At 57.7% G+C, this 26957-nt stretch overlaps 1 protein-coding gene and 1 pseudogene across 1 annotated transcript in view; one reads left to right on the forward strand and one right to left on the reverse strand.

Annotated features, from left to right (window-relative positions):
* The window catches only part of NCS1 (neuronal calcium sensor 1), a 60654-nt gene that overhangs the window by 23753 nt on the left and 9944 nt on the right, over positions 1-26957 (reverse strand). Inside the window, exons 2-3 of the mRNA XM_067742954.1 lie at positions 13299-13323; positions 127-265 (exon numbers count right to left, since the gene is read on the reverse strand). Coding sequence (XP_067599055.1) covers positions 127-265; positions 13299-13323 — 164 coding nt within the window. The remainder of the gene's footprint in view (positions 1-126; positions 266-13298; positions 13324-26957) is intronic.
* On the forward strand, positions 4316-4667 carry LOC137227339 (acireductone dioxygenase-like; annotated as a pseudogene).

Below are 26957 nucleotides of genomic sequence, written 5' to 3' on the forward strand. Positions count from 1 at the left end.
GCACACGTCTGTGTTCCTTCTCTGGAATGCAACATCAGCAGGACAGCGTGGGTGTGGAGCCGCGCAGGCTGCCGCAGGAGGGAGGGGACTCCAGGCTGGCACAGGCCCTGTCAATTCCCAGCTCACCTTGTTTTCATCAAAGACGTTGAAAACAAATGTGGCGAACTTGGTGGGGTCTCCAAACGGGAAGAACTGCTTGTAGATCTTCTGGAAGCCCGCTGCATCCAGCTGCCCGCTGGGGCAGTCCTTGATGAAGCCTTTGTACCTGGAGGTAGAGGCCAGGTGAGAGAGGGTAAAGGAGACTCCAGCATCACCCACCTGCTGGGAGCTCCTGCCCAGCGCCCTGAAAGCCTGTGAGTCCCTGTCCAGGGAGACAGTGCCACACGGGGTTGTGAGCACAGACCTGGACTGCACAGGCATGGACTCATCCCACCTCTGCCTCTCGCTAGCTGTGTGACCTGGGACAGGTGGCCACACCTCTCTTAGCCTCATCTGTCCCAGAGGGATAAGAGTCACTTGGCCACTCGGCCCCCTGCTCCACACAGGTGACTAAAACAAAACTTGCATGAACGACCTCCCGGAAGTCCCACACTCGCACAAGGTACTCCCCCCTCCCCGACCCTCTCCACTGAGCCCCTCCCGGAGCCAGGCAGGCTGGTGGTGCTGGTGGCGCTGGTGGGCAGAGCCACCATATGGGGCCGGCAGCTGGCTCCTCCCACATGCCTGCACCCCGCAGTGTGCACACACCCGCTCCCCTGCCTCTGTTCCCAGAGAACTGTGTAAACGACACGGGAACCGCCCAGCAAGCTCGGAGGGCATCCTGGTGGTTTCCAACTGGACCTGTCCACCCTGCATTCCCAGTGCCCAGGGACCCTCCAGATACCCGGCCAGCTGATGGCAACATGGCTTTGCAGCCCAAACCCCAGTCCTGCCATTTGCTAGCTGCATCCTTGGGCAGGTGCCTTCACCTCTCTGAGCCTGACTCTCCTCATCTATAAACAGGGACAGTTATCACATCCATCTTGCGGGGACTGCGTGAGATGATGATGCAGCATACTTGGCACAGGGCTGGACGTAAAAAATAAGCAATGGCATGATCTTTAGTATCATGACCTCAATGTGTTCTTTTATTTTTTTATTTTTTATTTTCTTTTCTGTACACGGGCCTCTCACTGTTGTGGCCTCTCCCGCTGCGGAGCACAGGCTCCGGACGCGCAGGCTCAGCGGCCATGGCTCACGGGCCCAGCCGCTCTGCGGCATGTGGGATCTTCCCGGACCGGGGCACGAACCCGTGTCCCCTGCATCGGCAGGCGGACTCTCAACCACTGCGCCACCAGGGAAGCCCCAATGTGTTCTTTTAAATCAATTCATAAGTTGGTTCCTGCGTGTAGCTTGGCAACTCCAACCAGGACATACATTCCCCTGAGGAGGATTCCCAGCACAAAGTGGGGCTAGAGAGAGGGGTCAGCTATTATCAACTACCAGCTGCTACCTCTGCTGGACCACTGTCTGCTGGGAACTTTGCAAACCTGATTCTCCTGGAACGCCCATAACAGCCCTATGAGCCCTATGATGAAGCCCCCCCCCCTTTTTTTTTTTTTTTGGCCACGTGGCTTGTGGGATCTTAGTTCCCCGACCAGGGATTGAACCTGGGCCCCAGCAGTGAAAGTGCAGAGTCCTAACCACTGGACCGCCAGGGAAGTCCCAAGCCCATTTTAAAGATGAGGAAACTGAGGCTTCGAGACGGGGAGATTTGCAAGTCCTTGCAGCCCAGACTGGAGCCGAGGTGGGGTTCAGAGTAACCACTGATGGGGCCAGATGCTCAGAGACACGGGCTCGCTGAAGATGTCCCCTCCTCCCAGCCCCCCTGTTCTCTGGTCTACCCAGGGCCACTCTCCCGTCACTTCCCGGGAAAGTTGCTGGTGGCGCCGTGACTGAGGGCCGTATACACAGAGAGCATGTGGAAGCCACTGTCCCTCCACCCATCAGAGAACAAGCTAAGGGGCCCAGGCTGGGTGAAGGGACACGCAGGGCACCGGAAGTAGGGAACCTTGGGAATTCTGAGGCCTAAGTGATCAAGGTCAGATGTCAGAAAGAAAGCAAGACAAGACTCTTGCTAACATGTCAGCGGTTCCTTAGGGGTGAGGGCGAGGCTAGGAGATGGAGTGGGGCGTGGCGTTGCGCTGCCGTAGGCACCCACTCTCCCGCAGCGCTCCCCAGCAAGCATGAGGCTGTAAGAAACAGCTGGGCCTGTGCGCGCCTCCCCACCCACCCCCTGGGGCACCTCGAGGGGCCAGAGGCCCAGGGAGGCGGTCCCGGCCCAGCAACAAGGATCGCTGCCCCATCTCGCCACCACCTGCACCTCTGACAACAGCCCCGTGCCGGGCACTGGCCTAAGCCTTCGTGGGCGGTTCCTCCTGCAGTCGCCACTCAGCCCTGCTCAGTGGGTTCGGTGATCCCCATTTCACAGATGAAGGCACTGAGGCACAGAGGTCAGGGCCCCTCCCACAGCAGGTACCAGAAAGGAACTCGGCCCCTCCGGGTCCCTCCCCTTGAAGCCTCCTTCCCAGCTGGGTGTTCCAGACTCAAACCTTCACATCTGGGCCAGGACGCAGAGCCAGAGAGGAGCGTTTCAGAGCCAAGATCTGGTCCATGACCCCAGGCCCCTGGGCAGGACGGGTCCCTGGACAGGAGGAGGGAACAGGCCCGGCGCCAGGCCGTGATGACCACAGCGGGGCACAGCCGGCTCTGGAGGCCAGAGGGGGGCCATCGCTTCCCCTCGTGTCCCCCAGAGCCTCCCATTTCCCCACAATGGCTGTGTGTCACTTGAGTAATTTGAAAAGATTATGAAAAACAATAAAGGGAGAACAAAAGGTGCCCAGAGGCGTCTCGAGGCCCGGTCCCTGCGGGTGCCTGGCTCCTAGGAGGGAAGACAGTGCAGGTGCCGCAGCAGCGGGAGCTGTCAGTGCTGTGAGCACCTGCGGGGGGCCCTGAAGCTTTATTGGGGGCAGGTGGGTACAGGCAGGCTGGCCTCGGTGGGGAGCCTCCAGGGGACTATCTGGTTTCCCCTGCAGAGACTGTCACTGTGGGGCCCCAGCTCCCTTGCTGCCATTAGCAGCAGGCCCACCCCCTCAGGGGCCCAGTCGATGAGGGTTTGCTCCAGCCTGACGGCCCCGCCTCCTCTGGCCACACACCCTCACCGCCCCACGCCACCCATATTCCACACCCTGCCGCGCTTTCCAGAGCTTGCCATGCCATCCAGCCGCCAGGCCTTTGGGCCTGCAGGTCCCTGTGCCTGCTCATCTGCTCCCCCATCCCGTGAACGACCCCAGCGCAGCGTGAACCACGCTGTGTCATGTTTGCCACCAGGCTGTGTCCTCCACCCAACAGTGAACTCCCAGTGCCCCGACGCCTTGTACATAACGGGGGCTCAGTAAATGTCCAGTGAGCTCAATGAATGAGTTGAATGAATGAATGAATGAATGAACAAATGAACACACAGAGAGAGGGAGAGGCCAGGTGTCAGGCGTCTTCTTCCTAAGCCCTGGGCACCGTGGTCAGAACCTGAGAACTCCATGCAGATGGTTAGAGCACCACAGATATACGCCCACCCCTCTGTGGATTGATGGGGAACTGGGGGCCCAGAGAGGGAGAGAGACTGGCCCAAGGTCACACAGCAAGTTAGCAGCAGATACAGGGCTCACACCCGGGACTCCTGCCTCCCAGGCTCCCTCTTTGCCAGGCTGCACTGGCCCCAGCCCCATGGAAAGCCAAGAGCCTGCTCCCCAAACATTGCATAACCCCATCCATCGTTCATCATCAGAAGATGGGGGGCACCCTGTCTCGCTGGAGCAGAGGGGAGGAGGTCTGTCCCAGACGCCCCACTTGCCCCAGGCCCCAAATTTGCTCTTCAAGTCCTCACAGCTCTGAGGCCAAGACTTCCTGCCATGGTCCGATTCCGAGGTGCAGCCCAGCCCCCGTGGTGGGCCGAGCCAGGACACTCACCCAGGCACACACCCCCACCCACACCCCACCCCACGGCAGGCACCCAAGGGACCTGCGGCTTAATAACAGAGCTCTTGAGACCAGCCTGAGCAGGTCGCAGCACGGGTCTGGGGCAAGGCGGCAGTGACCCCGGCCCCGCCACGGCGCAGGCCCGGAACGTGGACGACTCGGCTGACAACCGCCGTGGCCCCACCACGCGGAGCCTGTGCGCCCGGTCGGCCTGGAGCAGCTGCGCGGGCGCGGGGTCCTTTACAAATATGAGAATGACCCAGAATTAGAGAAGATCCGAAAAGAGAGAATCTACTCCTGGATGGACATAATAACCATAGGCAGAGACAAACTACCAAGTTACGAAGAAAAGACCAAGATGGTTTACAAGGAGCATTTACTCCTGGACGACAAGATTCGCGTCACCTTGGTCGGCGGTGGGTACTTTGACGTGAGAGATAAAGAGGACGGGTGGATCCGGACCATCATGGAGAAAGGAGACACGATCATTCTCCCTGCCGGGAGTCACCACCGTTTCACATCGGACGAGAAGAAATACGAGAAGGCCACGCGGCTGTCTGTGGGAGACCCGGTGTGGACGGCATACAACCGGCCGGCTGACAAACTTCGAGGCCCGGAGGCAGAACCTGGAATCGCTGGCGCAGACAGCCTAGCGGTGCCCTGGGGCCTCGTGCACCCCGGCCCCCCTTGTGAAGGTTCCCGATGTGATGGCAGCAGAAAATCTGTCATTTTCTCCTTGCTTTTGTGTTGTAGACTTGAGGCTAGGTGAGCTTTCGTCTGCAAGATCGTTTGATCAGAAAACTTTTTAATGGAAGGGGCTACAGAACTTGTTCGTACATGGAAGCACCTGTGGAAAGCTGGGCAAACGCGTTCATTTTCTCTGATTCAGGATCAGGGGTCAGTGGCCCTGTGTCAGCTGGTGCCTTCAGCTCTGACCGAATGAATTTCATCTCCCCAGATGCAGCCGTTTAGCTGCGCCATCTGGACAATTTTTGGACTTTAAGCAGATACCAGGCGAGGCCATGCCTGCCTTGTGCAGAGGGGTGACAGTGGATGACAGGACTGGGCAGAGAAAAGATGCTTTTCTCCCAAAGCACGGGGGAAGCTGGGGGCGGTGGGGTGCCGTGGGGGACGAGCTGGCATGTTAGGGGGACACTCGCTTACTTATGCCACTTTCTTGTTCAAAATATAGTAGCTGCCTTAACGTTAAAAGAAAACAAATAAAAATTTTAAAAATAACAGAGTTCCTGCCCAAGAATTCTATCCCAGGATGACTGAGAGATGTACGTGACTGCAGCCCCATCCCTGACCCAGGCTCAGGTTCCAACAGGCCTGGGCCTCTCCCTCTCCCCGCCCTCACCCCCTCTCTCCTTCAGACACGCTGCTGCCTGGAAACCTGCTCTGGGGCCTGCCCTGTGCTCCAGTCCTGGCCCATCCTGTCTCACTGTGAGAGGGGCCCGAGCAAACCCCTTCCCTGCAATGCCCCCCAGTTTCCCTGCTGGTAAAATAAGTGACTTAGACTAGATCAGGGTTTTTCCACCCACGCCACTGACATTTGGGGTCAGATGATTCTTGGTCATGGGGGTCTGTCCGGTGGTTTACCGGCATCCCTGGCCTCTACCTGCTAGATGCCAGGAGCACCCCCGCCCCAGGTTATGACAACCCGAAGTGTCTCCAGACAGTGCCAAATATCCCCCCAGAGCAGAATCACTCCAGTGGAGAACCACGGGGCTAGATGGTCTCTGGGGACCCCCACAAAGCGGGGGAAAGGGTCTTCCCCAGTGTCTGCCTTCCAGTGATCTGCAATTCTGAATAATAGGGACCGCCTGAGAGCCGGGCACGGAGCTATGTGATTTCCAGGCACCATTTCACCAAATCGTCTCAACAGCCCCAGGAGGGGAGGATTATTATGCCCATTGTACAGATGGGGAAACTGAGGCTGGGGGCTGTTAAATCTCCTGGCTCAGGGCCTTCACACGGCATTTCTTTTGCCCGGCCCACTCCTTCCCCTCCTCCGTCCCCCTTTTTTTCTTGGCTTCAGTGCATCTCCCCTAGAGAAGCCCGCTCTGGCCACCCAAGACCCCAGTATACACACCGGTTGACACACTCACAGCACCCTGTCCCTGGCCTGGGCCTCGCAGCTGTGCCTGTAGCCTGTATGATGCCTGGGCCAGTGAGTGCACCACAGGGTCCGTCAGGGCAGGGACCCCGTCTTATAGCTCACCCTGAATCTGCAGGGCCCACTGCAGGTGCTCAGTAAATACCTACTGGAGCTGCACAGCTAGCAAATGGGGAGCCACAACTGGACCCTGCCGCCGCCTCTGTGTGCGGCCAGTCAGCAGCGAGGCCCGAAGCCTCCGTGGCCTGCTTTCCTCAGTGCCTTCAGCCTGACTCCAGACCAAGGGTGGAAGCAGCAGTAATCCTGGCACTGTCGCTGGTGCAGGTTAGGCCGGGGAGGGGGAGTGAGGCACAAACAGCCTTCTGAGGAATTTATATGGAGACCACCCCTCCCACAACCGTGTTCAAGAGCAGGGGTCTCAACTCTCTTTGGGGATGGGAGGAGAAGCTGTGGAACCGAGCCTGGGACGTGGCACGGCTCCTGAGCTCCACACACCCAGTTTCCAGCCACCAGAGCACAGGTTTTCGGCACGGTTGACTGTGCTTGGGAACCAGCTCTCCACGATGGGGTGGAGACGAGAGAAAAAAATCCCAGATTTGACAACTGCATTCTTAAGCCTCTTTAAAAGGGAAAGGGGAAAAAAAAAGAAATCTGTCACTTCATAAAAACACTGAAGGCTGAATGCCACTTATAAAACACTCCCGACTCAACGCTGGGCTTCCTCCCTGTAAGCTTCCCACCCCGCCTCTAACCGCCACTGCGCCAGCCTGTGTGCCCCAGGGGACTCCAGCACCTCGTCTCCCCCAGTCCCTGCTGCCCCCAGTGCTGGCCATGGGCCTGGCACATAATAGGTGCTCAGTAAAGACTTACGGAATGAATGAACCAACAAATGAATGAAGGAATGAGTGAGCGGATGAATGAATTAGTGAAAGAGTGAGAGAATGAATGAAGGAGTGAGCAAATGAGGGAGTGAGTGAATGAATGAAGGAGTAAGGGAGTGAATGAGGGAGTGAATAAATGAATGAAGGAGTGACTGACTGAATGAATGAGGAGCAAATGAGTGACTGAATGAATGAGGGAGTGAATAAGTGACCAGATGAATGAATAAATGAGTGAATGAAGGCATGAGGGAGCAATGAGGGAGTGAATTAATGAATGAATGAGTGATGAGTGAATGCATGAATGCACGCTGGCCATGAGGCACGGGTCCAACTCCCGCTCAGCATCCCCGTTCTCTGTGGCCCCCAGCATCCCCAACGCCGCCAGGGCCTTGGGTCCCCAAAGGCACCAGCCTGCTAGGACTTTCTGGAATTCACTGCTTGCAGTTCCCACAGAGCCTCGTCCTCTGGGACCCAGCTTGAAGCAAGCCTCGCATAGCCCTCCATGCCCACCTCCCTCCCTGCCAGGGTTAAGTGCGGCAGATGCTGCTCTCCGCAGTGTGGAAAGTGGGAAGTAAATAGATGGATAAATAATAAAGCGTAACCCCCAGCTGCAATGAGGGACTGCCACAGCGGCCCTGGTAAACTGTTCTCCCATTATCTCTTCAAACACCTCCCTTCCCCCGGCATTCCCCTCCCAGCTCCCTGGAGACCTGCCTTCAGATGATCCTGGAGGAGGGGCTCGATCACATCCATGAGGATGAGGCCTCTTCCCCGCTCCTCTCCCCTCCCCCATCTCTCTCCTCACCACGTCCCCCCATCCTCCACCGCCTTCAGCTCTGTGGGGTTTCCCAAAGCCAGAGCCAGCAGAGCTGAGCCTCCGTAGCCCAGGCCGTGGAGGCCAGCAAGCTGGACCCAGACTCCACACACACACACAGAGCTGTGAGACCCAGGCAAGTGTCTCTGCCCCTCAGAGCCTCAGTTTCTTCATCTGTAAAACGGGCTGTTCCTGGACTGACCCCACGGCATTGGCGGCGGCCTCCTTACCCACAGCTGTGACTGCGGAGGAGGGTCCAGGATTGACAGCTGGCCCCGTGGAGGCGGCTGCAGAATTCCTCCTGCTTCCGCCCACTTTTTGTTACAATACCATCGGGTTATTTGGTTATTATAAATGTAACAAAAGCATTACAGACAACTTGTAAAATAGAAAATATAAGAGAAAAAAGAATACCCATGATGCCACCACCCCCAGCACACCCACTTCTAGCCTCTGGCCAGTCTCCTTTCCATCTTCTTTTCCCTCCACTATCTTCATCATGGAACTGTGTTGGGGCACTATTTGTGCCCTGCTGTTCCCCCTTGGGATGGCGTTCCCTTCACCCTCCAGGTGATCACAATTTCACGGTCGCCTTTAAGGGCCTGGGACCTGCTACAGTTTCCTAGTCAGTCCCCACCGAGGTTCCCGACCTTCCATTGTGGTGAATGGAGCTTGGTCAAGAACAAGGGATCTGGTGGGCAGGGGCCTCGGGCTGGCTGTGGACCTGACACTGGCCCCACCTCCTGACGCCCCAGCCTCCTCCCGTCTCTGCCAAATACAGAGCTAGGAGCAGCAGAGATGACACCATGGGTGTCCAGCATGAAGCCGGGTGTGAGGTGAGCGCCCAGCTGGCCCGGCTCAGGCATCACATCCCTGTGGCCTGGTCTGCAGTCCTGACCACCTGGGGCCTCAGCTCTCCTGGAGGACCTGGGATGTGCCCAGCTCTGCTTCTGCTCACTGGGTGGCCCAGGACAAGTAACAGAGTCACAGAAGACCCCTGGGTCTGGTTCCTATTCTGGGGAGCAGCTACTGAAAGTCAGCACCAAACAAGACGATCCTGTACCAGGCTGGAGAAACAGGGGCAGGGTGGTCAGTGCAGACCTCTCCCAGGAGGTGACATTGCAGCGAAGATGCCAAGATCTGGGGCAGAGGGAACAGCAGAGGGAACAGCAAGGATGGAGGCCCTAAGGTAGGAAGGAGCGTGGCATGGCTGAGGGACAGTAAGTGTGGCTGGTGCCTGGTAAGCCGGGGAGACGGTGAGGCCAGAGACCTTGGGGAGCCCCGAGGACCAGGCAATAAAGGCTGGATCTTTATTCTAAGTGCAGTAAGAAGCCACGAAGGGTTTTAAGCAAGAGAGAGAGAGAAACACAGGAGGAAACTGAAGCCGCCCTGGCTGAATCCACCCACACATGTCACAGGTGGGACAGGAAAACTCTGTCCATTGCGACCCCGCTGCTCTCCGTGTGCCCCTCCCTCCCATTTCCCAATCCCACCCCAGATGGTTTGGTGCTAAATTGTTTGCTGCCCTGGTAGTCTGGGCTCAGGAACCTCAGTTTTCCCAAGGAAGGGCAGGCATTCCCCAGCTATCAGGTGCCAGAGAGCCATTTAGGACATGAAAGGGCATGGCTGGAGGCCGTGGTGAGAAAGGGTCCTCTGAAATGGGCCCGGGCACTTGGGATGCAGGTGCTTGTCCCATTTGTTTCCTGTGCAAAGGACAGAGGGGATAGTGGGCTGATTGGATCTGGCCTCTAACCCAGCAGTCTTGTGTTATGGTCCCAGTGAACCAGGGAGGTGTAGGCCCATCATGGGATTACAAATTGGTTCATTTCGTGTGCTAAGAATAATTACACGGTCTGCCCACAGCACTGGAGGAGACTGATCCAGAGTGCCATAATCTGTGATCCATTACTGATGTCTGCTGTGGACACAGGTGGGGAGAGTGGCGGTATGAGTGTCACTGTTTAACCATCCCTAGTCTACCTTCACCCTGTGGGGTATAACCATTCTAGGATACAACAGTGAGGTGGGTGGTGGGCTGACCCAAGAGGGTTAGAGAAAGGCACCACCAAAATGAGTCAAAGGGCATTTACTTGAGGTCCACGGAACTTTGTGGCAAAGAAAAGATCTATATTTTTCTTTATAAGCTCTTTAGAGAGAGTTCCCCTACAGCAAGGACTGGGCATCACAAGGGCCCTGGTTTTGTTGTAGAAGCCTCAACTGTCCCCTCCAGGCCGGCCTCCTTGGCCTCCCTGCTGTTCTTCAAACACACCAAGCCCCTTCCCACTGCTGAGCCTCTGTCCTTGCCGTTCCCTGTGCCTGGAACACCGTTCTGTGGTTGAGTCCTGTTGTCCAGGTCACGGCTCAGATGTCAGCTTGATGAAGGACCAAAAATCCCTCCACCTGTTTGGGATTCAGTTTCCCCATCGACATAATGAGGGGAGGACCCTCAACCTCAGGATCCCTCCATGGTTATCCTGATCAGTGTTAGTAGTGTATTAGCATTATTAACAAAACAGAGAACTTATTACTAGGCTCTGTTCCAGACGCTGTGTATGAATTAGCTCATTCATTCTTCACGGTATTCCTATAAAGCTTGACGATTATTACCCTCACTTTCCAGATGGGGAAACTGAGGCACCGAGCAGTCCAGTAACTTGTCCAAGGTTGCTCAGCTCAAGCCCTGGTTCCGGATCCCTTCTGGCCACTTTGCCTCCTGTCTCTCCTGGGGACGACCCAGGGGAGCGGGGGAGGATGCCAGGGCTCAGGTGTGCCCTGCACCTCCCGGGGCTCAGGAGCCTCGTCTAGCCATGGTGGGACCCCGCTCTGGGTGACTACGAGGACAAAATGAACAAGGCCACATCTGAGAGCGCACCCAGCACACAGCAGCACTGGGGAGGCATCTGCCACGTCGCAAGGACAGACCTCGTCCTCGTCCCTGCTCTGACCTCTGAGCCTCAGCTTAGTTCTCCCATCGCCATGGAGACGATAAACCATGTCGGCCCCCGGGACAGCGCCCAGGAGTCGATGACAATGTGTACGTGAAGCACCTCGGGGCGACGGATGGGTGCTGAGCACCTGCTGTGGCCGGGCCCTGGGGACACAGCAGTGAACAGGGCAGAGCCGGCCTCGAGGCCAGGAGGGGAGGCGGAGGGGGACGCAGACCTGTACCTGCTGTTTGTCCCAGGTGTGTCCTGTTTGTACCTGGTGTGTCCCCAGCTGTGACACTGGGCTGTGGGAGGTCAGTGGAGGCCCCTGACTCAAGCTGGGGGCTCAGGAGGTTTCAGGGAAGGAGGCCTGAGGGTGAGGAGGTGGTGGCCAAGCAAAGACGAGGAGGGGTGTTCCCAGAAGGGGGAACAGCCCAGGCAAAGGTCAGGAAGCCCCAGAAAGTAAGGTGAATTCGGGAACGGATAGCAATTTGGGCAGGCCAGAGGGCAGAGGGCAGAGGAGAGGAGGAAACGGCAGTGAGACTGGAGGGGTCGGCACAGCAAGGCTGGCCTGAGCCGGGCCTCGTAACCACGTGACCATGCCAGAGGTGCAGACTTCACCTGAGTCCAGGGAGAGTTTAAGCAGAAGCCTGGCATCGTTGAATATTCGCTCAACAAAGACCCCTCTGGCTGCCATGTGGGAAGGAGGGGGATTATGTACAGATGGGGAATCCAGGAAGGCTTCCTGGAGGAGGTGACTTAGGTAAGCCTTGGGAGAGTGGAGTTCAGATGGCCCCGAAAGGAAGGGTGGGAAAAGTGAGTGACAGAGGCTCGGGAAGGCCGGGTACGGCAATCCAGGAGGGAGAGCCTCACAGATAAAGACCTAGAAACAGGGACTTCCTTGGTGGCACAGTGGTTAAGAATCTGCCTGCCAACACAGGGGGCACGGGTCTGATCCCTGGTCCAGGAAGATCCCACAGGCCACGGAACAACCAAGCCCGTATGCCACAACTACTGAGCCTGCGCTCTAGAGCCCGTGAGCCACAACTACTGAGCCTGCATGCTGCAACGACTGAAACCCGCGCGCCTAGCGCCTGTGCTCCACAACAAAGAGAAGCCACCACAATGAGAAGCCCGTGCACGGCAACGAAGAGTAGCCCCCACTCGCCGCAACTAGAGAAAGCCTGCGCACAGCAACAACGACCCAACGCAGCCAAAAAAAAAAAAAAAAACCTAGAAGCAGCAGTATTTCTGGAACGCTCACCTGGGGAAGTGCGGAAGTGGAAAATGAGGTCAGAGGCAGGTCAGGCCCACCTGTTGGGTCCCAGGATGTGGAGGAGGAAGAAGGGAGTGGCAGCTGCTCCCTTTGCATCCACTCCCCCCGTGGGGCACAGCCAGCTCGCCACCCAGGTCCTGCCCACCTAGCCGGGGTCTCCAGCAAGGGGTCAGCAGAGCCAAGCAGGGCAGCCACAGCTCTCCCCCTCTGCCACCTGGACTCAAGGACAGGGAGGTGTAAGCAGTGGCCCCTGGGGAGCCTGGCCCTGCCCCCAGCAGGGCTCCACCAGGCATCTCGTGGCCTGGGCCCTGCTGCGGCCTGCTGTGATGGAGGGCACATCTGTAGGCCTCAGCTCCCCATCTGAACAGTCGACGGAAGACCACTGCCAAGGCTGTCATCTCTTGGGACCTTTACAGGGAATGTCGCCCTGATGCCTCATCATTCTTGTCACACACGTGGGGAAACGGAGGCTGAGGGGGGTTGGATCACTTGAGGTCACTTGGATAGGAAGAGGTAGGAGCAGAGTCCATTTCTAAGCCACCAAACTTTCTGGAAGGTCTCCAAGCTCGCCTCCTCGCTCACCTACTCCCAACTCAGGTTCACCTTACCATGTGTGAGTCTCCCCTGTCTGCTCCACATTCCACAATGACAGACAGTATACCACTCTCCCCTCTCTGCCCCAGGGCAGGCATAACTAATCCATTCCAGACCTTCCAGGCATTAATGGTGCTATACTTTCGGTTTGCTCCATGATATACAGCCTCAGAGTCCTTCTTAACACAGCACTCCAGGCAGCTACTATGCATTGATTAGAGCTGGCATCCAAAAAGAAACCTATCTGCCATCCTTGATCCACTCTGATCAATCACTTTATAGACAGGGTGGCTGAACTCTAGAGAAGAGACTTCTCAAGGCCACGGGATGATTTAGGGAAAAAGCTGGGCCTGGGATCCAGTCTCCTGACTTGTTTCTGGTCCAAAACCCTCCCTTGGATGAGCAGAGTCTGCAATTAACACTGGTGGTCCTTAGAGATGCCACACAAGGCAAGGAGTCACCACCACCCCACCCCCATCCCAGTTCAACTGGATCTATGTCAGTCTCCTGTGAACAAAGGAATCTGAACAAGGGCTGCCTGGACTGGTTTGTAGATAAGCCGATCTCAGAGGGTCCTCCACGTGCCGCTGTCCTGGGCAACTGGACTGCCGTCTCATCAGCACAAAGCCAACACACCCTCTCCCACCCAACAGTTTGGGGAAAAGCAGCTACTCACCACTGCTGGACCTCCTTCTCGGTAACTGCAAAAGAAAACAGAAAAGTGGCCTTTTAGCTCAGGAAGGTGTCCTAGGGGACAGACAGACACAGGGGAGCCTCCTTCCTGCCCTCCCCACCCCGGCCCACAGCCAGTCTGCCCAAGTCTGGACACCAGCCAGCTCTGAACAAGAAGGCATCTGCAACTCCCACCCCGCCCAGTGAATCGTCCCAGTCAGGAGCTCTGTGTCTAACCCCCCAGCGGACAACACTGGCCCATCCCCTCCAGATGCCCACCGCACTGCCTGGAGGACGGCCGAGATCAGCCTCTTGCGGGCAGAGGCTGGCCTCTCCCTGCAGTCCTGGGCTGGGCAGGCAGGATTATTGTGCCCAGGCCAACACTGGACATAATTCTTCCCCGTCTCGCATCCCTGGGGACAGGACGGTCACAGGAGTCACTGGCTTCCCCAGGCTCTCAGCTGCCCTGCCTGCACATGGGGGGCCAGGGCAGAAAGGCTGAGCGCCCTCCTCGGCCCTGGCAGCACCCAGCACCTTCCCCTCCTCCACCCATCCCTCCTGCCCCTCAGAGCCATCAGTCCCGGGTTCTTTTTATAGGCGAGACGAGAACAGAGCGGTGCACCGAAAGCTAGAATGAACCGTATAAAGTAGTTGAACCTCCAGCCAAGCCCAAACAGTCATTCTTTATTGAATCAGGAAACAAACGACAAAATGTTGTTTTATGAAAAGGACTGAATCGGTTCAGGTTGGAACAAACCCAGTCATTTTGCTCAAATCACTGAACAAGAATATCTAACCACCTCTAAGGCCTCCCTCATTCTCGGGGCAGAGGGGGCGGGGAGTGACTGAGAGAGCACCTCCAGCTCCCCATGCCTCAGTTTCCTCGTTTGTAAAGTGGGAAGGATAGTTATAGTACCTGCCACACGAGCTGTCCTGGGAATTCAATCAGAACAGGTGTGACAACTCCTGAATCCCCAGCACAGGGCCTGGCACTCGGAGGTGCTCAATACAGGCCTGTAGAATGAGTGAATGAATGAAAGAACGAATGGACAGGAAGGTGGGTGTTGGGTGCAGGTCAGGTGAATAAAGGAACTGGCATCCCTTCCCAGAGAAGTGAGGAGGGAGGCCCAAGGGGGTCCACCTCACCATTTGTGCCTGATCACGCTTGAGGCCACTTTTCAAAAACTGTTCAAAGCAAGCTCGTAACGGCTGCCAGGTCCTGAGCGCCCGCTGCGAGCCTTGATCTGTACCAGGGCGGGCCTCTGTGCTTCGACTCAGCTGCCCGGACAGTGCTCGCACGGAAGCTGTGACTCTGCCCCGGCTGCAAGTGGGGAAACCGAGTTACAAAGTGGGCAGGACGTGAAGTGGTCGTGCGAGGGTCTGAGCTCAGGTCTGTGGCTCGGCCCTCCGCAAGCTCCTACCAGTCCCCTTCTCGTCGGCGCTCTCCTCCCACGAGCCCAGTCAGAGGCTAAGGAAGAGCCCCGTCCATCAGCAGGATGCTGACACAAAGAGCGAGGCAGCAGTGAGAGTGTACGTTACTGGGAACAGCCGGACCTGGTGTAAAACAATGCAATTTTCCAAGAGAGTTTCGGCAGAGGGTAGGGGGTGGGAAGGGAGTCCAGCAGGGGGGCGGAGAGGGAAGTGTCCGTGGTCTAACTCAGGGTGGGCTGCCCTACACCTGCCACCCACACCTGGCAGTGAAGGGCAGCAGGGGCTGAGGGGCTGACGCTTAAAAACCCAAGCTGGAGACACAGGAGTCCCACCATAGCACAGCTGGGAGCTTAGGGGCTTATGCTCTGGAGCCAGACTGGACGGCCTGAGTTTAAACCTAGCACCACAGCTTCCTAGCCGCGTGTCCTTGGGCTAATTACTTCCCTTCTCTGAGCCTCAGTTTCCTCATCTGTCAAATGGGCTTGCTGTGAAGATGAAAGTGCTTGGTGCTCTTCACGGGCATAAGACTCCCACAGGTAGGTGGGACCCCATTTTCCCAATGAGGAGACTGAGGCTCCGGCAGGGCTGCTTACTTGCCCGAAGTCACCCAAGGTGACTGGGTGGGGCCAGGGGCCAGGACGGTGCCTCCAGAACCCAGGATGGATGTCCCAGTGGATGCCCCCCCACCGCCCGCCTTGAGTAAGCCAATGAGCTGCATGACCTTGTATGACCTTGGCGTCATGTGATACAAACGGCAGGAGCCGGGTAGCAAGGGCTCAGGCGGCCGGTCCACTGCTGACTCTAGGGGAGGCCTCCCAGGGTGAGAGCAGGCTGCCCTGGAATCCCCCAGCTCAGAAGTCCCAATCCTCTCCTGACCACACCCCCCCGCCCCGTCCCCCAGCAGCCTCCCCCCAGGGCCTCTCAGCCTCCAGGCTCCCCTGTGCCCCTCACCAGCCCCTGCCCCATTAGAATGGTCCCATCACAGAACGCTGTGTGGTCAGCAGGCAGCCAAGCTGTGAGCTGGGGAGGGGAAGACAGGCCCTGCCTCGCGCTTTAAGCGAATTAACCTTTAGGAAACAGGTATCCCCTGGCACCGTCCCAGCCCCAGCAGCTGCCACTGCTTGACTGCCTGGAGCCCTGGAGGATCTGGGAGGGTCTTGGAGGCGGGGCAGGCAGCAGGCAGGTCTCAGGGGGGCTGGTCACCTGCCCCCAGCCCCTCCCCAAAGGTCAGGCAGGCCTGCATCCAAACCCCAGCCCCCCGTATCCTCCTAATCATGAGGATATAACCAGGCAAATGCAGAATGGGGGGCATTCCATAAGACAAGTGGTCAGGATACTTTTATAAGTCAGAGTGCGAAAGGTATAAAAGGCAGGGGATTGTTCCAGAAGAAAACCCTGAAGAGACAAGGCCATCAAATGCAACTCACAATGGCTGGCTTGGGTCCTGGATCTGGAGTTAAAGACCAGCTACGACGGGGCTGCTGGGGGAAGCTGCCTACAGGCGGGCAGCTGGATGCCCTGACGGACTCACTGTTGGTTTATTTAGGAGCAGCAACGGTAGGGAGGTTATGTGGGAGAATGTTCTTTTCCTTGGGATGTGCCCTGAAGCATTTAGGGGTGACGACCAGGATGCCTGCAGCCTCTTGGGAAAGGCTCAGAAGTACACACACACATATTTAGAAAGAGACAGGAAGCAAATGTGGCAAAATGCTGACAGCTGGTGAATCTAGACGTGGACACACAGGTGCTCACGGCACTTGTGCTGCTCTTGATCTTTCAAAATAAAAAGCTGGGGGGAAATGTTTGTCCTCATCAGCCCACCACCCGCGTGCCCCCCTCACAGCACCGGAAGGGCCAAGGGTCCTGCCCAGGAGCACACCCCTAGCAGCTCTGACCACCACAGGCACCAGGAGGGAGGAGGGGGCTGAGGGACCGTTCTGGGCTCCCTCTGCTTCCGCCCTCCACCCAGATACTAGAGCGACAGGCTCAGGCTCCCAGCTTGGTCCCATCGCCCCGCCTCCCAGAGCCGACACGCGAGTGTGCAATTAACAAGCATCTACCAGGCACTGGGTGGGTCCAGGCTCAGCACGAATGAAGGTCACTTTCAGTGCTACGGGCCCCTGCTCTCCTGCCTTCCCCCAACCCTGCGACCCCCTCAAGCTCCTCTCACTGGTCCCACCTCCAGGCCTTCGTACCTCTGTTCCTTCTGCCCAGAACACACGCCCTCCCCTCTGCTACCTGTAACCCCTCCACACATTTCAAGTCCCAGCTGGGACGTCCCTTTTCTAGGAAGCCCTCCCAAGCCCCGTTTGGGAGCTCCCCTCATATGTGGGACTCACTGTTTTACATGTAGTCTGTCTTCTCATCACGTGTACAACAGAGGATCAGACGGGGCACTGCCTGCCGGGGCCAAGCCGGGGAAAGGGGGTAGCAGGACACCGGTAAAGTGGGGCGGGCCACAGGGAGGGCTCTGGTGTGTGGTCTCGGGTGAATGACCCCACACCTCTGAGCCTCGGTTTGTTCATCTGTAAAATGGGACCAACAGACTGTCTCTTAGATGAGGAGGATGGACTTGAAGTGCTTGGTGTGATGTCTGGCGCCCAGCGAGCGCTCAGTAGAAGCCCTTGTTTCCCCCTCACCTTCCCAGCTGGACGCTAAGCCCCCAGGAGGTCAAGGCGCTTCTCCTAGCATCCCCCTCAGAGCCCAGCCCAGTGTCCTGTTGATTCCCACATCAACACCAAGCCACTTGGCTGGATTGGGAACACATCCTGAAACATGTTTCTCACAACATGTTTACCTTCACAATTACAACTGGCTTCGGCCAATTTTAAAAACAAGCTGCCTCTCTCCAGCTCGCCCCCGCCTCCAGGCCTGGGGTGCCCAGGCGCATTAGGAAACCAGTATTCAAGACCTGTCTTGATCACTTGTAGACTGGGTTGCTCCAAACAATTACTTAACCTCTCTGAACCTCAGAGTCCTCATCTGAAGGATGGGGTCCAAGCTCCGACCTGGCAGAGTCACCGGGAGGGTTTCTTGAGAGGTGGATAGAAAATTCCCAGCTTAGCAGGGGGCTGAGCTCTACTCCCCTCCTGCTGACTTCCCCAGAGAGCTGGGGGCAGCAGAGCGGGAGGGAGCCTTCTGGGGGCTCGGCGTGGAGAGAGGGACCCAGCCCCTGCCCCCGGCCCAGCCTTCACCTCCCCCTGCTGTGGCAGGGGTGCCCCCAGGGCCCCCTGCTCCCCTCCACCCACAGAGCCGCGTTCCCGGGCCGCCCTCCTTTCCCCGCAGCTCTTGTCTGCCAGGAGCGAACACGAGAGCCGGTCCCTGGAGCCCAGGATAAATGTTGAGTCTGATTTTGATTTCCCTAAAGCAAAATACCTCTCTCCTGATTGAAGCTCAGCTCAAACACGGTGGGCACAGAAAGCAGGGGCTGCGGCCCACAGAGGCGCTGGCGGCAGCAGGAGGGGTGGAGGGCACCCTGCGTGCGAGCCCTTGCCCCCCTCCCCAGCCGCTGTCCTGCGGGCCCTTTCCATCTCCAGGGGCAAAGGCTGCGTGTTGACCGTGCCTCCGCCACCCCCACTGCAGGAAAACTGTTAGCAAAGGGGCCTCCGGTTTGATTCACACAAAAAGAGAACTGGGGGCTGTTGGGACCTGGCCGCCAGCATCCCCTTGTCACTGAATCCCACCCTCCCATCAGTCCTGACATCACTGACTGTACACCTTCCAGAAGTGCAGCCCCCCTCAGACAGCTCCTCCCCAGGCCCTAGGCCTCTCCGTCTTTGCTCAGCCTCCAAATATTGGGGTTCTCCAAGCCCCTGCCTCAGTGGCCTCCTCACGTGCTCTCTGGGCGGCAGCATGTGCACCCTGCACCCCTCCCTCCAGGCTTCTGCCTCCTCTTGACAGCCCAGGGACCCCTCATGCTCCAAAAAGGGGACCCCCATCCCAGACCAGAACTCCCCTCCTGGATCCCCATTCTGTGCCCTACCGGCAGTCCCACCCATCCTGGCTCCCTGGAGAGCACGAGAACACTGTCCAGGGCCGGCCCGGAGTCCCCCACCCCAGCCCAGGGCTGTGCCGGCCTCTTCTCAGCCTCCCACCTCCATTCCTCCCTCCCATCTGGCCCCCACCCAGCAGCCGCCAGCACCCCTAATTTGGGCATGTCCCCCCCCCCAGCAGAGCTTCTCCAGAGAAGGGAGAGAACACGCTGGTGGGCCAGGATGCGGCCCCCTGCCCCACAGCAGCCTGACTCCCCCACTCCAGGGGCAGTGACCCCAGCATCCCCAAGGAGGGGCAGCTGTTTGTAGCCAAGATGGCAGAGCATGGTGGTCTTGTGGGGCGTGGATTCCAGGGGTCTGCCGCCCCCCTCCTGCGTGACCTGTCACTTCCCTGGTCTGGGCCTCAGCGGCCCTGTCCCCGAAGGGGGAGAGGACTCCTCCCGCCGCTCTCAGCGACGCTACCCGGCTGTGCCAGTGCGAAGGGCTGCACCGGGGAGGGCAGAAAAGAGCACTGAATGCCCGTGGGGTTTCCCACCCACAGGGGCCTGCCACACCGAGGGCTGGGGGAGAGGAGAGCTGCCCTCTCTAATCCCCCGGGAGCCAAGCTCCCCAGCCCCAAATCACTCCCCACCCCCACAGCCCCGGAGGTCAGCCAGCACTGCCGGAGCAGCTTCCAGCAGCCTGTGGAAATGCACTGGTACCCCGGGAGGGGCAGGGGGACTTCGGGCTGCCTGCCGTGGCCACGCTGCCTCCCCTCTCTGGAGGCTCCTGAGACCTCCGGGCTCCCACGAAGTGACCTGCGGGCAGCAAGTCAGTGACGATGGAGACCCACAGGCCCCGAGCCCAGGGAGCAGCCCAGGGACACCATGAGGGGCGGAATGGAGACTGGAGGGTGGGCACCCCCCCCGGGCCAGATAACCTGGGCTGGGTCCCAGATGCACTAACGCGACGGGTGACCTTGGGCGGGGGGCTGGCAGGCTCATATGTAAAGCGGAGTCCTCCAGCAGAGCTGCCGCAGACCAGGCGTAACGTGGTAACACGCACGGGAGCCCGAGTGCCACGGTCACTGTCGCTGGGATGAGCACCCCGCGCCTCTGCCGGGGAGGGAAGAGAGCGGACCCAGCGCCCTCCACCCCGCCCCGTGCCTGCTCTCCATAAATGCCCAGCTGCAGGGGAGCTGGGCCCCAGGACCGGCCTGAGTTGCATCAGAAAGGAGGCCTGGCCTCCTGCCCAGAATCCCGGGCAGTCTGGGCTGCGCTGGGCGCTGCAGGAGCCCCTCGCCCTGACCCGGAAGAAGCGAGGTGCCCAGAGCCCCAAACCCTACAGCCCTCCCCTTGGGGTGGCAGTGGCCCAGCCTCCCTGGCTCACTATTTCCACCCTCATTGGCTGAGCGCCAGCTGGTAGGGGCCCCGCCTGCCTCGCTCACCCCGCACCCTTCTGTGCAGGCTCGCCCGCCAGGACCCAGGACACCAGACTGCCATCCACGGGTAGGTAAGGACCGGACCTGTGAGCCACCACTACAGCTGCCAGCCCTGCACCCAGCCCTTCATACACAAGATTCTGGAGACCCTCGCAAAGCGCCCAGTGTCCCGGGGTACAGAGGGAACCGTGTCCACGATCACCCAGCTGACCAGGCTCTGACCGCCTCCCGGGCCTCGCTCCTTACACCCTCCCGGTGCCCCCAGCCCCCGCACTAAGAGAGGCCAGGGCGCTGGGGTGGCAGGAGGATGGCTGAGCAGTTCTGGGGCTATTTCATCTGCAGAAGAGCCCCCTGGGGGTCTGGGGGGAGCTTCAGGCCCGTAAGGCCTGACTTCAGGAACCTGGAGTGGACGGTGGATCCCTGACCACAGAGGGTGGGTTCGGGCTGGGACTGGGCCAGCTGAGCCCCCCGCTCCTGGGGCCTGCTCTTCGCCACCCTGAGCTCAGGCCTGGTGGACCTGACCGTGGCCCAAAGAACCTGGGCTCTCTCCCGCCGTTGGCCTTTGCAGAGAAGGGTCCACCCACCACGTGGTTACTGTGTGACCCCGGTCAATGCACTCCCCTCTCTGAGCCATGGTTTCCTCCTCCATCACAGGGCTGCCGTCAGAGCCAACAAAAGGAGGTTGAAAGCGTTGTCAGCATGTGACAAGTGCTCCACATGGAGACATGGGCTATCATGATGACAGTTACAGCATTAGAATTAAATGGCAGGAGTCTCACCGCCACTGGGGCAGCAGCGGGACAAGTGGCTGGTGGCATCAGGCTGTGGGACCCGTGCTAAGTTAGGAAACTTTTCAGGACACAGAAAGGAGCCAAGCCCTCAAGGGAACACGGGTGTGAGAAGCTGCTCAGAGCCACTCAATTCCCAGCTCGAATCTCCTATATCCCACTTGGCCCCTCAGGATCCTCCCTGAGCCCCAGACGACTCCATTGGCTGAGCTTTTGGGCTGCATCAGCCCTTCTGCTGAGAGGTAGGGGGTCCCCAACAGCCCATTTCACTGATGAAGAAACTGAGGCTTCACTGAGAGGCAAAGGCACTCGTCCCAGGTCACAGGGTCAGTGGCAGAGGAGTGGAGGTGGGAGCTCAGGTCCATCTGACTCTGGAGCCCAAACTCAAGAAGGCTTTAGCCCGGCGATGATCATCCCCAAGAAGGGGGCCGCACACCAAGCACCCCTAAGCCATGGCAAGCCCTCGCCGAGCACCTGCTGCGGGCCAGGCACTGGGGTGCATGAGACTTGGGGAGCAGCGGCTCCTGCCCAGCCAAGTGCCCCTTGGCGGTACCTCCACTGGAGAGCCAGGCCCCTGGGCTCCATCTTTCTCCTGGATGCTGTGACCCTTCTCGCTTTCAGATTTACCAAACAGAGCTTGAATCTTTGTGATTCATTTCCCACTCCAAGCCTCAGTTTTCTCATCTGACAAATGGGGTAAGAATGTTCACTTTGGGGCTTCCCCGGTGGCACAGTGGTTAAGAATCCACCTGCCAATGCAGGGGACACATTTTCAAGCCCTGGTCTGGGAAGATCCCACATGCCACGGAACAACTAAGCCCGTGTGTCACAACTACTGAGCCTGCGCTCCAGAGCCCACGAACCGCAACTACTGAGTCCGCGTGCTGCAACTACCGAAGCCCATGCGCCTAGAGCCCGTGCTCCGCAACAAGAAAAGCCACCGCAATGAGAAGCCTGCACACCGCAATGAAGAATAGCCCCCACTTGCCACAACTAGAGAAAGCCCGCGCACAGCAACGAAGACCCAACGCGGCCAAAAATAAATTTAAAAAAAAAAAAAAAAGGGCTTCCCTGGTGGCGCAGTGGTTGAGAGTCCGCCTGCCGATGCAGGGAACACAGGTTCGTGCCCCAGTCCGGGAGGATCCCACATGCCGCGGAGCGGCTGGGCCCGTGAGCCATGGCCGCTGAGCCTGCGCATCCGGAGCCTGTGCTCCGCAATGGGAGAGCCCACAACAGTGAGAGGCCCGCGTACCCCCCCCAAAAAAAAAGAATGTTCACTCTGACAAGTTCACAGGTAGGTGAAATTGCTTGGTCCCTGGAGCAGGGCCATGTGGTAGAAGAGTCCAAGGGCTCCCCAAAGGTGCCCTCCCCAGACCCCCTGAAGGGAGAAGGCCAGTGCCCCTGCCCCCGGGAGTGAGAGGCAGAGCCTAGGCAGCCACCGAAATAAGGTGTAGTTCAAATCTTGTGTTTTAGCTCAAATATTTCTGCAGATTTTGCATTCTGTTCCATCATTTATAGATGTTTGTTTTACTTTAAAGTTACAAAGTGCATTGATTTTCATTTCTATGTAAGTTAAATAACTTTTGCCAAAATGTTCTCAAGTAAAACTGCAGGAAGATGTCATTCGTCTTGTGGTTTCCAGGAACAGCAAGACGAAGAGCTGCCATTCACTCGGCACGACTGTCTGTGTCCCAGACTAGGCACTCCACAGGCCTGAATCGCATTCAGTGCCCGAACCATGCTGTGGTTCGGCATGGTTTTGATTATCCCATTATACAGATCAGGAAACTGAGGCCCTTAGAGCTGAAGCCACTTGCCCAAGGACCAAAGTCAGTCTGCAGTGGAACTGGGACCAGAACCAGGGTCTGGGTGACTTCAGAGCTTGTGCAGAAGTGCAGTGTTTAAAACGTCACACAAAAACATTCTGAGAATAACCTTCTTTAACGTCCTGACTGCTTCCTGAACTTCGCTGTCTGGTCCCACCGAATCTTTGGTTTCTCTGAATCCCCAACAAAGGGCCACCGGGGCTCCGAAGCAAAGGTCCTCAATATTTGCTGATCTATTAACAACTTGCTTTGACTAAGTGGGGGTTCGAATTCCAGCTCTCCCATGTCCTGGCTGTGTGACCTTGGACAAATCAGTTAACCTCTCTGAACCTCGTCAGGAAACTGAGGATGATAAAGCCTACCATAGCTGTGTACACAGAGAAAAGACTAGAAGGAACAGGTGAAAATGTTAACGACAGTGATGTCAGAGAGGCAGTACAAGGAGTGGTTTTGTTCTCATCTTTGTGATGGCCCGTATTTTCCAATTCTGTCCTTCCCCAATCATTGGGGGCTCCGTGGGCAGGATCTGGGTCTGCCTACATCACAGCCACAGAACAGCGTCTGGTACACAGTAGGCACTCAGCGTGTACCCGTTCTTGTAGAATGCACGTGTTATGCTCGCTTTAGGTGGGTAAGTTGGAAAGTAGACATGCCTACTTTAGTTTTCTAAAACTCAGTTATTCCTGGCTAATAAATGGACTTGCCCTGGTGGCTACACATGGGCTCTCTCTCTCTCTCTCTCTCTCTCTCTCTCACACACACACACCCCCCAAGGTAAGACTCCAACTACTCCCTGGTTCAAGCCATCTCTACTGCCAGACTCTGAATCTTCCAGAAGAGTGGTAAGTCCTGAAGGAAGTGAACCACACCTTCTGCTTCCTTTGAGACCGTGGGAAACGGTCGGCATGTGGGATTTTCTCAGGACTCCTGGTGGAGAACCTCTCAAACATTTCAGAGCCGAGCAGAGCCGAGTGCTCAGGGGTTTGGTTCAGTCCAATTTCATGAACATTTTCCAAGCACCTGCCAAGGTCAGAGGCTGTGGGAGGCCCTGAGGCACCTGGTCAACAGGAAAGGTCTTTTTCTGAATTGAGTCATTCTTTAGCCCCTGTGTGACCTGGAGAAACTGGGTTCACCTCTTTGAGCCTCAGTTTCATCACCTGTAAAATGGGGATGGTGGTGACGACAAATACCTTCCTTGCAGGGTGGTTAGAAGGAACAAATGGGATTTTTCACCCCTTCATTCATCCAACAGTTAATTTCTGAGCACTCAAATGGGCCAGGGAACACAGCAGTGACCCAGACCCCGACCCCTGTCCTCCGAGGCCCTGATGGAACAGTAGATGCGGACCTCCAGCACACGACCACACAGCTGTCTAATTATCTGCCGTGATAAGAAGGGAAAGTGTAAAGCTGGAACCCGACCCAAGCAGGGGGGTCAGGGCGTGCTCCCTGGGGACAGGGCGCTTAGGCTGACACAGAAAGGACGATCAGACTTCAGCAGGCAAAGAGAAAGCGCATTCCAGCAAGGGGGGTGGGGCGCAATGTCCAAAACCCAGAGACGATACAGAGAGTGGTGAGGCCAGGGGACCACCAGAAGCCACATCTGCCACAACATGGAGCTTCCTCTGGCTACGGGGACAGAGCACAGCAAAGGGCTCCAAGATACTAACAATTGCTACTATTATTAACAAAGGTGTCACAGCACCCAAAGACGAGGCAGGATGACCAGGGCCAATAACGTGAGCAGCTGGGAGGGGAGGGGGCTACAGGAAGCCGTGGACAGTTGCCACTCCTCCTATCCACCCCGTCCCCCCAGCCATAGCCCCCACTTCCTTGCTTCATCCCCAGCCCTGGGAGGGGGTGGGACACGCTGGGCTGGTCTTCGTCACAGCTCAGACATGAGCCGGATCGGACACCGTCCTTAAGGTCACAACCACTAGAGTGCCGCACACCCATCAGCCTGGCCAGAGCCCCCCAGAGGCTGGACCCTGACCCTGACCCAAAACGCCCACTGGTGCCTCCTTCGCCCAAGGAGGGCCCTGTCTCCCCTAGTGTGCCCTGTGTCCTTGCCTGTTTCCCAAGACTAGCTCCATCAGTGTGCCCTCCGGGTGGGGCCCTCCCTGCTGGTCAGCCGGCCCCTCCGAGGGGCTACCCCGCTAGGCCTCTGGCTCACCGTGCATCCCCTCTACACTCCCGCCCCCGCTCCGGGTTTCCAGGGCCTCAGAGTTGCAGCCTCGAGGCCTCCAGACCCGGAACACACTGTTCCTTCTGTCTGAAACGCTCTCAACATCTCGCATAAGCCCTCCCCCGCCCCCAAAACCTCTCTGTGCCTTCTCAACTCCTACTTCTCCCTCAGGTAGGGCTGCCAAATTTAGCAAATAAAAATACAGGATGTCCAGTGAAATTCGAATTTCACATAAACAATGAATAACTGTTTAGTTATGTCTGGCAGCCCTACTCTTGGGTCTCCGCTGAAATGCTGCCTCTTCCAAGAAGCCCTCCCAGGTGCACCACAGAACCGGTGGGTTCCCATAGCGTTGTGCAACGCTCTGTCTTGTTTCCTCACCAAGCTGTGAATGCCACGAGGGCCAGAAATCCATCCATCCAATGTGCCTCATGTCCTGGCACCCACGGGACCTGGCAGGAAACAGCTGTTCCACAAACAGTTTCTACATTAGGCAGTGAAGGGTGGCAGAGCGGCCCGGGGATGCCCTCGGCCAGACTTGCCCACACGGGTACACAGGGCCTCCAGCTGTGAGAGAATGGGCCTCCTTCCCCAAGCTGCGTCCAGAATGCTTCTCATGACCACTCACCCACCTCCACGAAGCCAGAGCGGAGGAAACACGAATGAAGGTGAGAGCAGCTAGCAGGCTCCTCTCCTGTATTTTGGCCACTGTTGGTTTTAATTAAGATCCCGTCCTGCTCAGGCCCAGCAAGGGCCTCATCATAGGCAGCCTGGAAACAATAATCACCCAACGTGGCCCTGTAGGCTACCGAGCCACGGAGGGTGGCAGGGCGACGGGTGCCGGGAGACAGGAGCCCCGCCAGCACAGGCTTTGAGCTCGTCTAGCTCCTTGCCTGCCCAGCACATACACCATATATTTTTGAACAGAAGGGAAGCGTTGGCTTTTTCCCCCACAGTGCCAAAAATAGCCCCATCTCCTGCCTTTGAACAGGAATCTTTTGGTTCCTACAAAGAGAAAGGAGAAGGAGGGGCCCAGGAGGAGGGGCCAAGCTGGCTGGCTGGACCCCTCCCCGGCTCCCCAGCCCCAGACGGTGAGAGGGGCTGGGGTCTTTGCTAAGCCTCACCTGCTGAGGCCCAGCCTCCCAGCACCTGACTTCTGAGGGCCACCCCGCCCCCCCGAGATGTGTTAAGCCCCTCGTCACCCAGGCCAGGAGGTAGGAGGAGGCCAGACAAATGGAAAGCAAAGACCTGAGATGGATGAGAAGAAACGTCGTTTAGGGACTTCCCTGGTGGTCCAGCCGTTAAGACTCCACGCTTCCACTGCCAGGGACCCAGGTCCGATCCCTGGTCGGGGAACTAAGATCCCACATGCCATGTGGCCAAAAAAAAAGAAAAAAAAAAAAAAGAAAGGAAAAAAAAGAAAAGAAATGTCGTTCATTCATTAGCTTGTCTGTTTATGGATTTGTTTTTTCCTTCATTCCAACAAATGTGCTCCAGGCTCTGTCCTAGGAGCAGGGATGCAGCAGTGAACTGTGAAACCAGACGCGTCCCACCCTCACGGCGCTCACAGCCGAACGGCAAGAAGGTGGGTTAAACAGGTCCTCACCGCCAGGTCTGGGGCGGGCACTGGCTGGGCCCAGGGCACCTCCATGGAAGGGGACGTTGGGTGCTGATGCAAGCTGAGTGTGGGCAGGGGTGGGTCCTGCTCAGGCTCAGAGGAACGAGGCAAACAGACGGTCAGATGGAAGGCGGTCTCAGCCGCCCCTCGCCCAGGTGAGGACCCTCATTTCTCCCGCAGGAGGCGTTTTCCCATTTTATGTATGAGGCCACCAGGACTCAGAGGAGGGATTTCAAGAGCCTAGCGTGTGCCAGGCCCTTTTGCCACACTCATTCCATCCACCACACTGGGAGGCAGGGTTAGCAACAGCTGCCCATTTTACAGATGAAGTGAGGAAGCTCAATAGGAAAGGGCTCGGCCAAGATCCCAGAGCTGATGAGAGGAGCTGGGCTCTGTACCCAGG

Source organism: Pseudorca crassidens, chromosome 7 (genome assembly GCF_039906515.1).
Source record: "Pseudorca crassidens isolate mPseCra1 chromosome 7, mPseCra1.hap1, whole genome shotgun sequence".
NCBI classification, from domain to species: Eukaryota; Metazoa; Chordata; class Mammalia; order Artiodactyla; family Delphinidae; genus Pseudorca; species Pseudorca crassidens.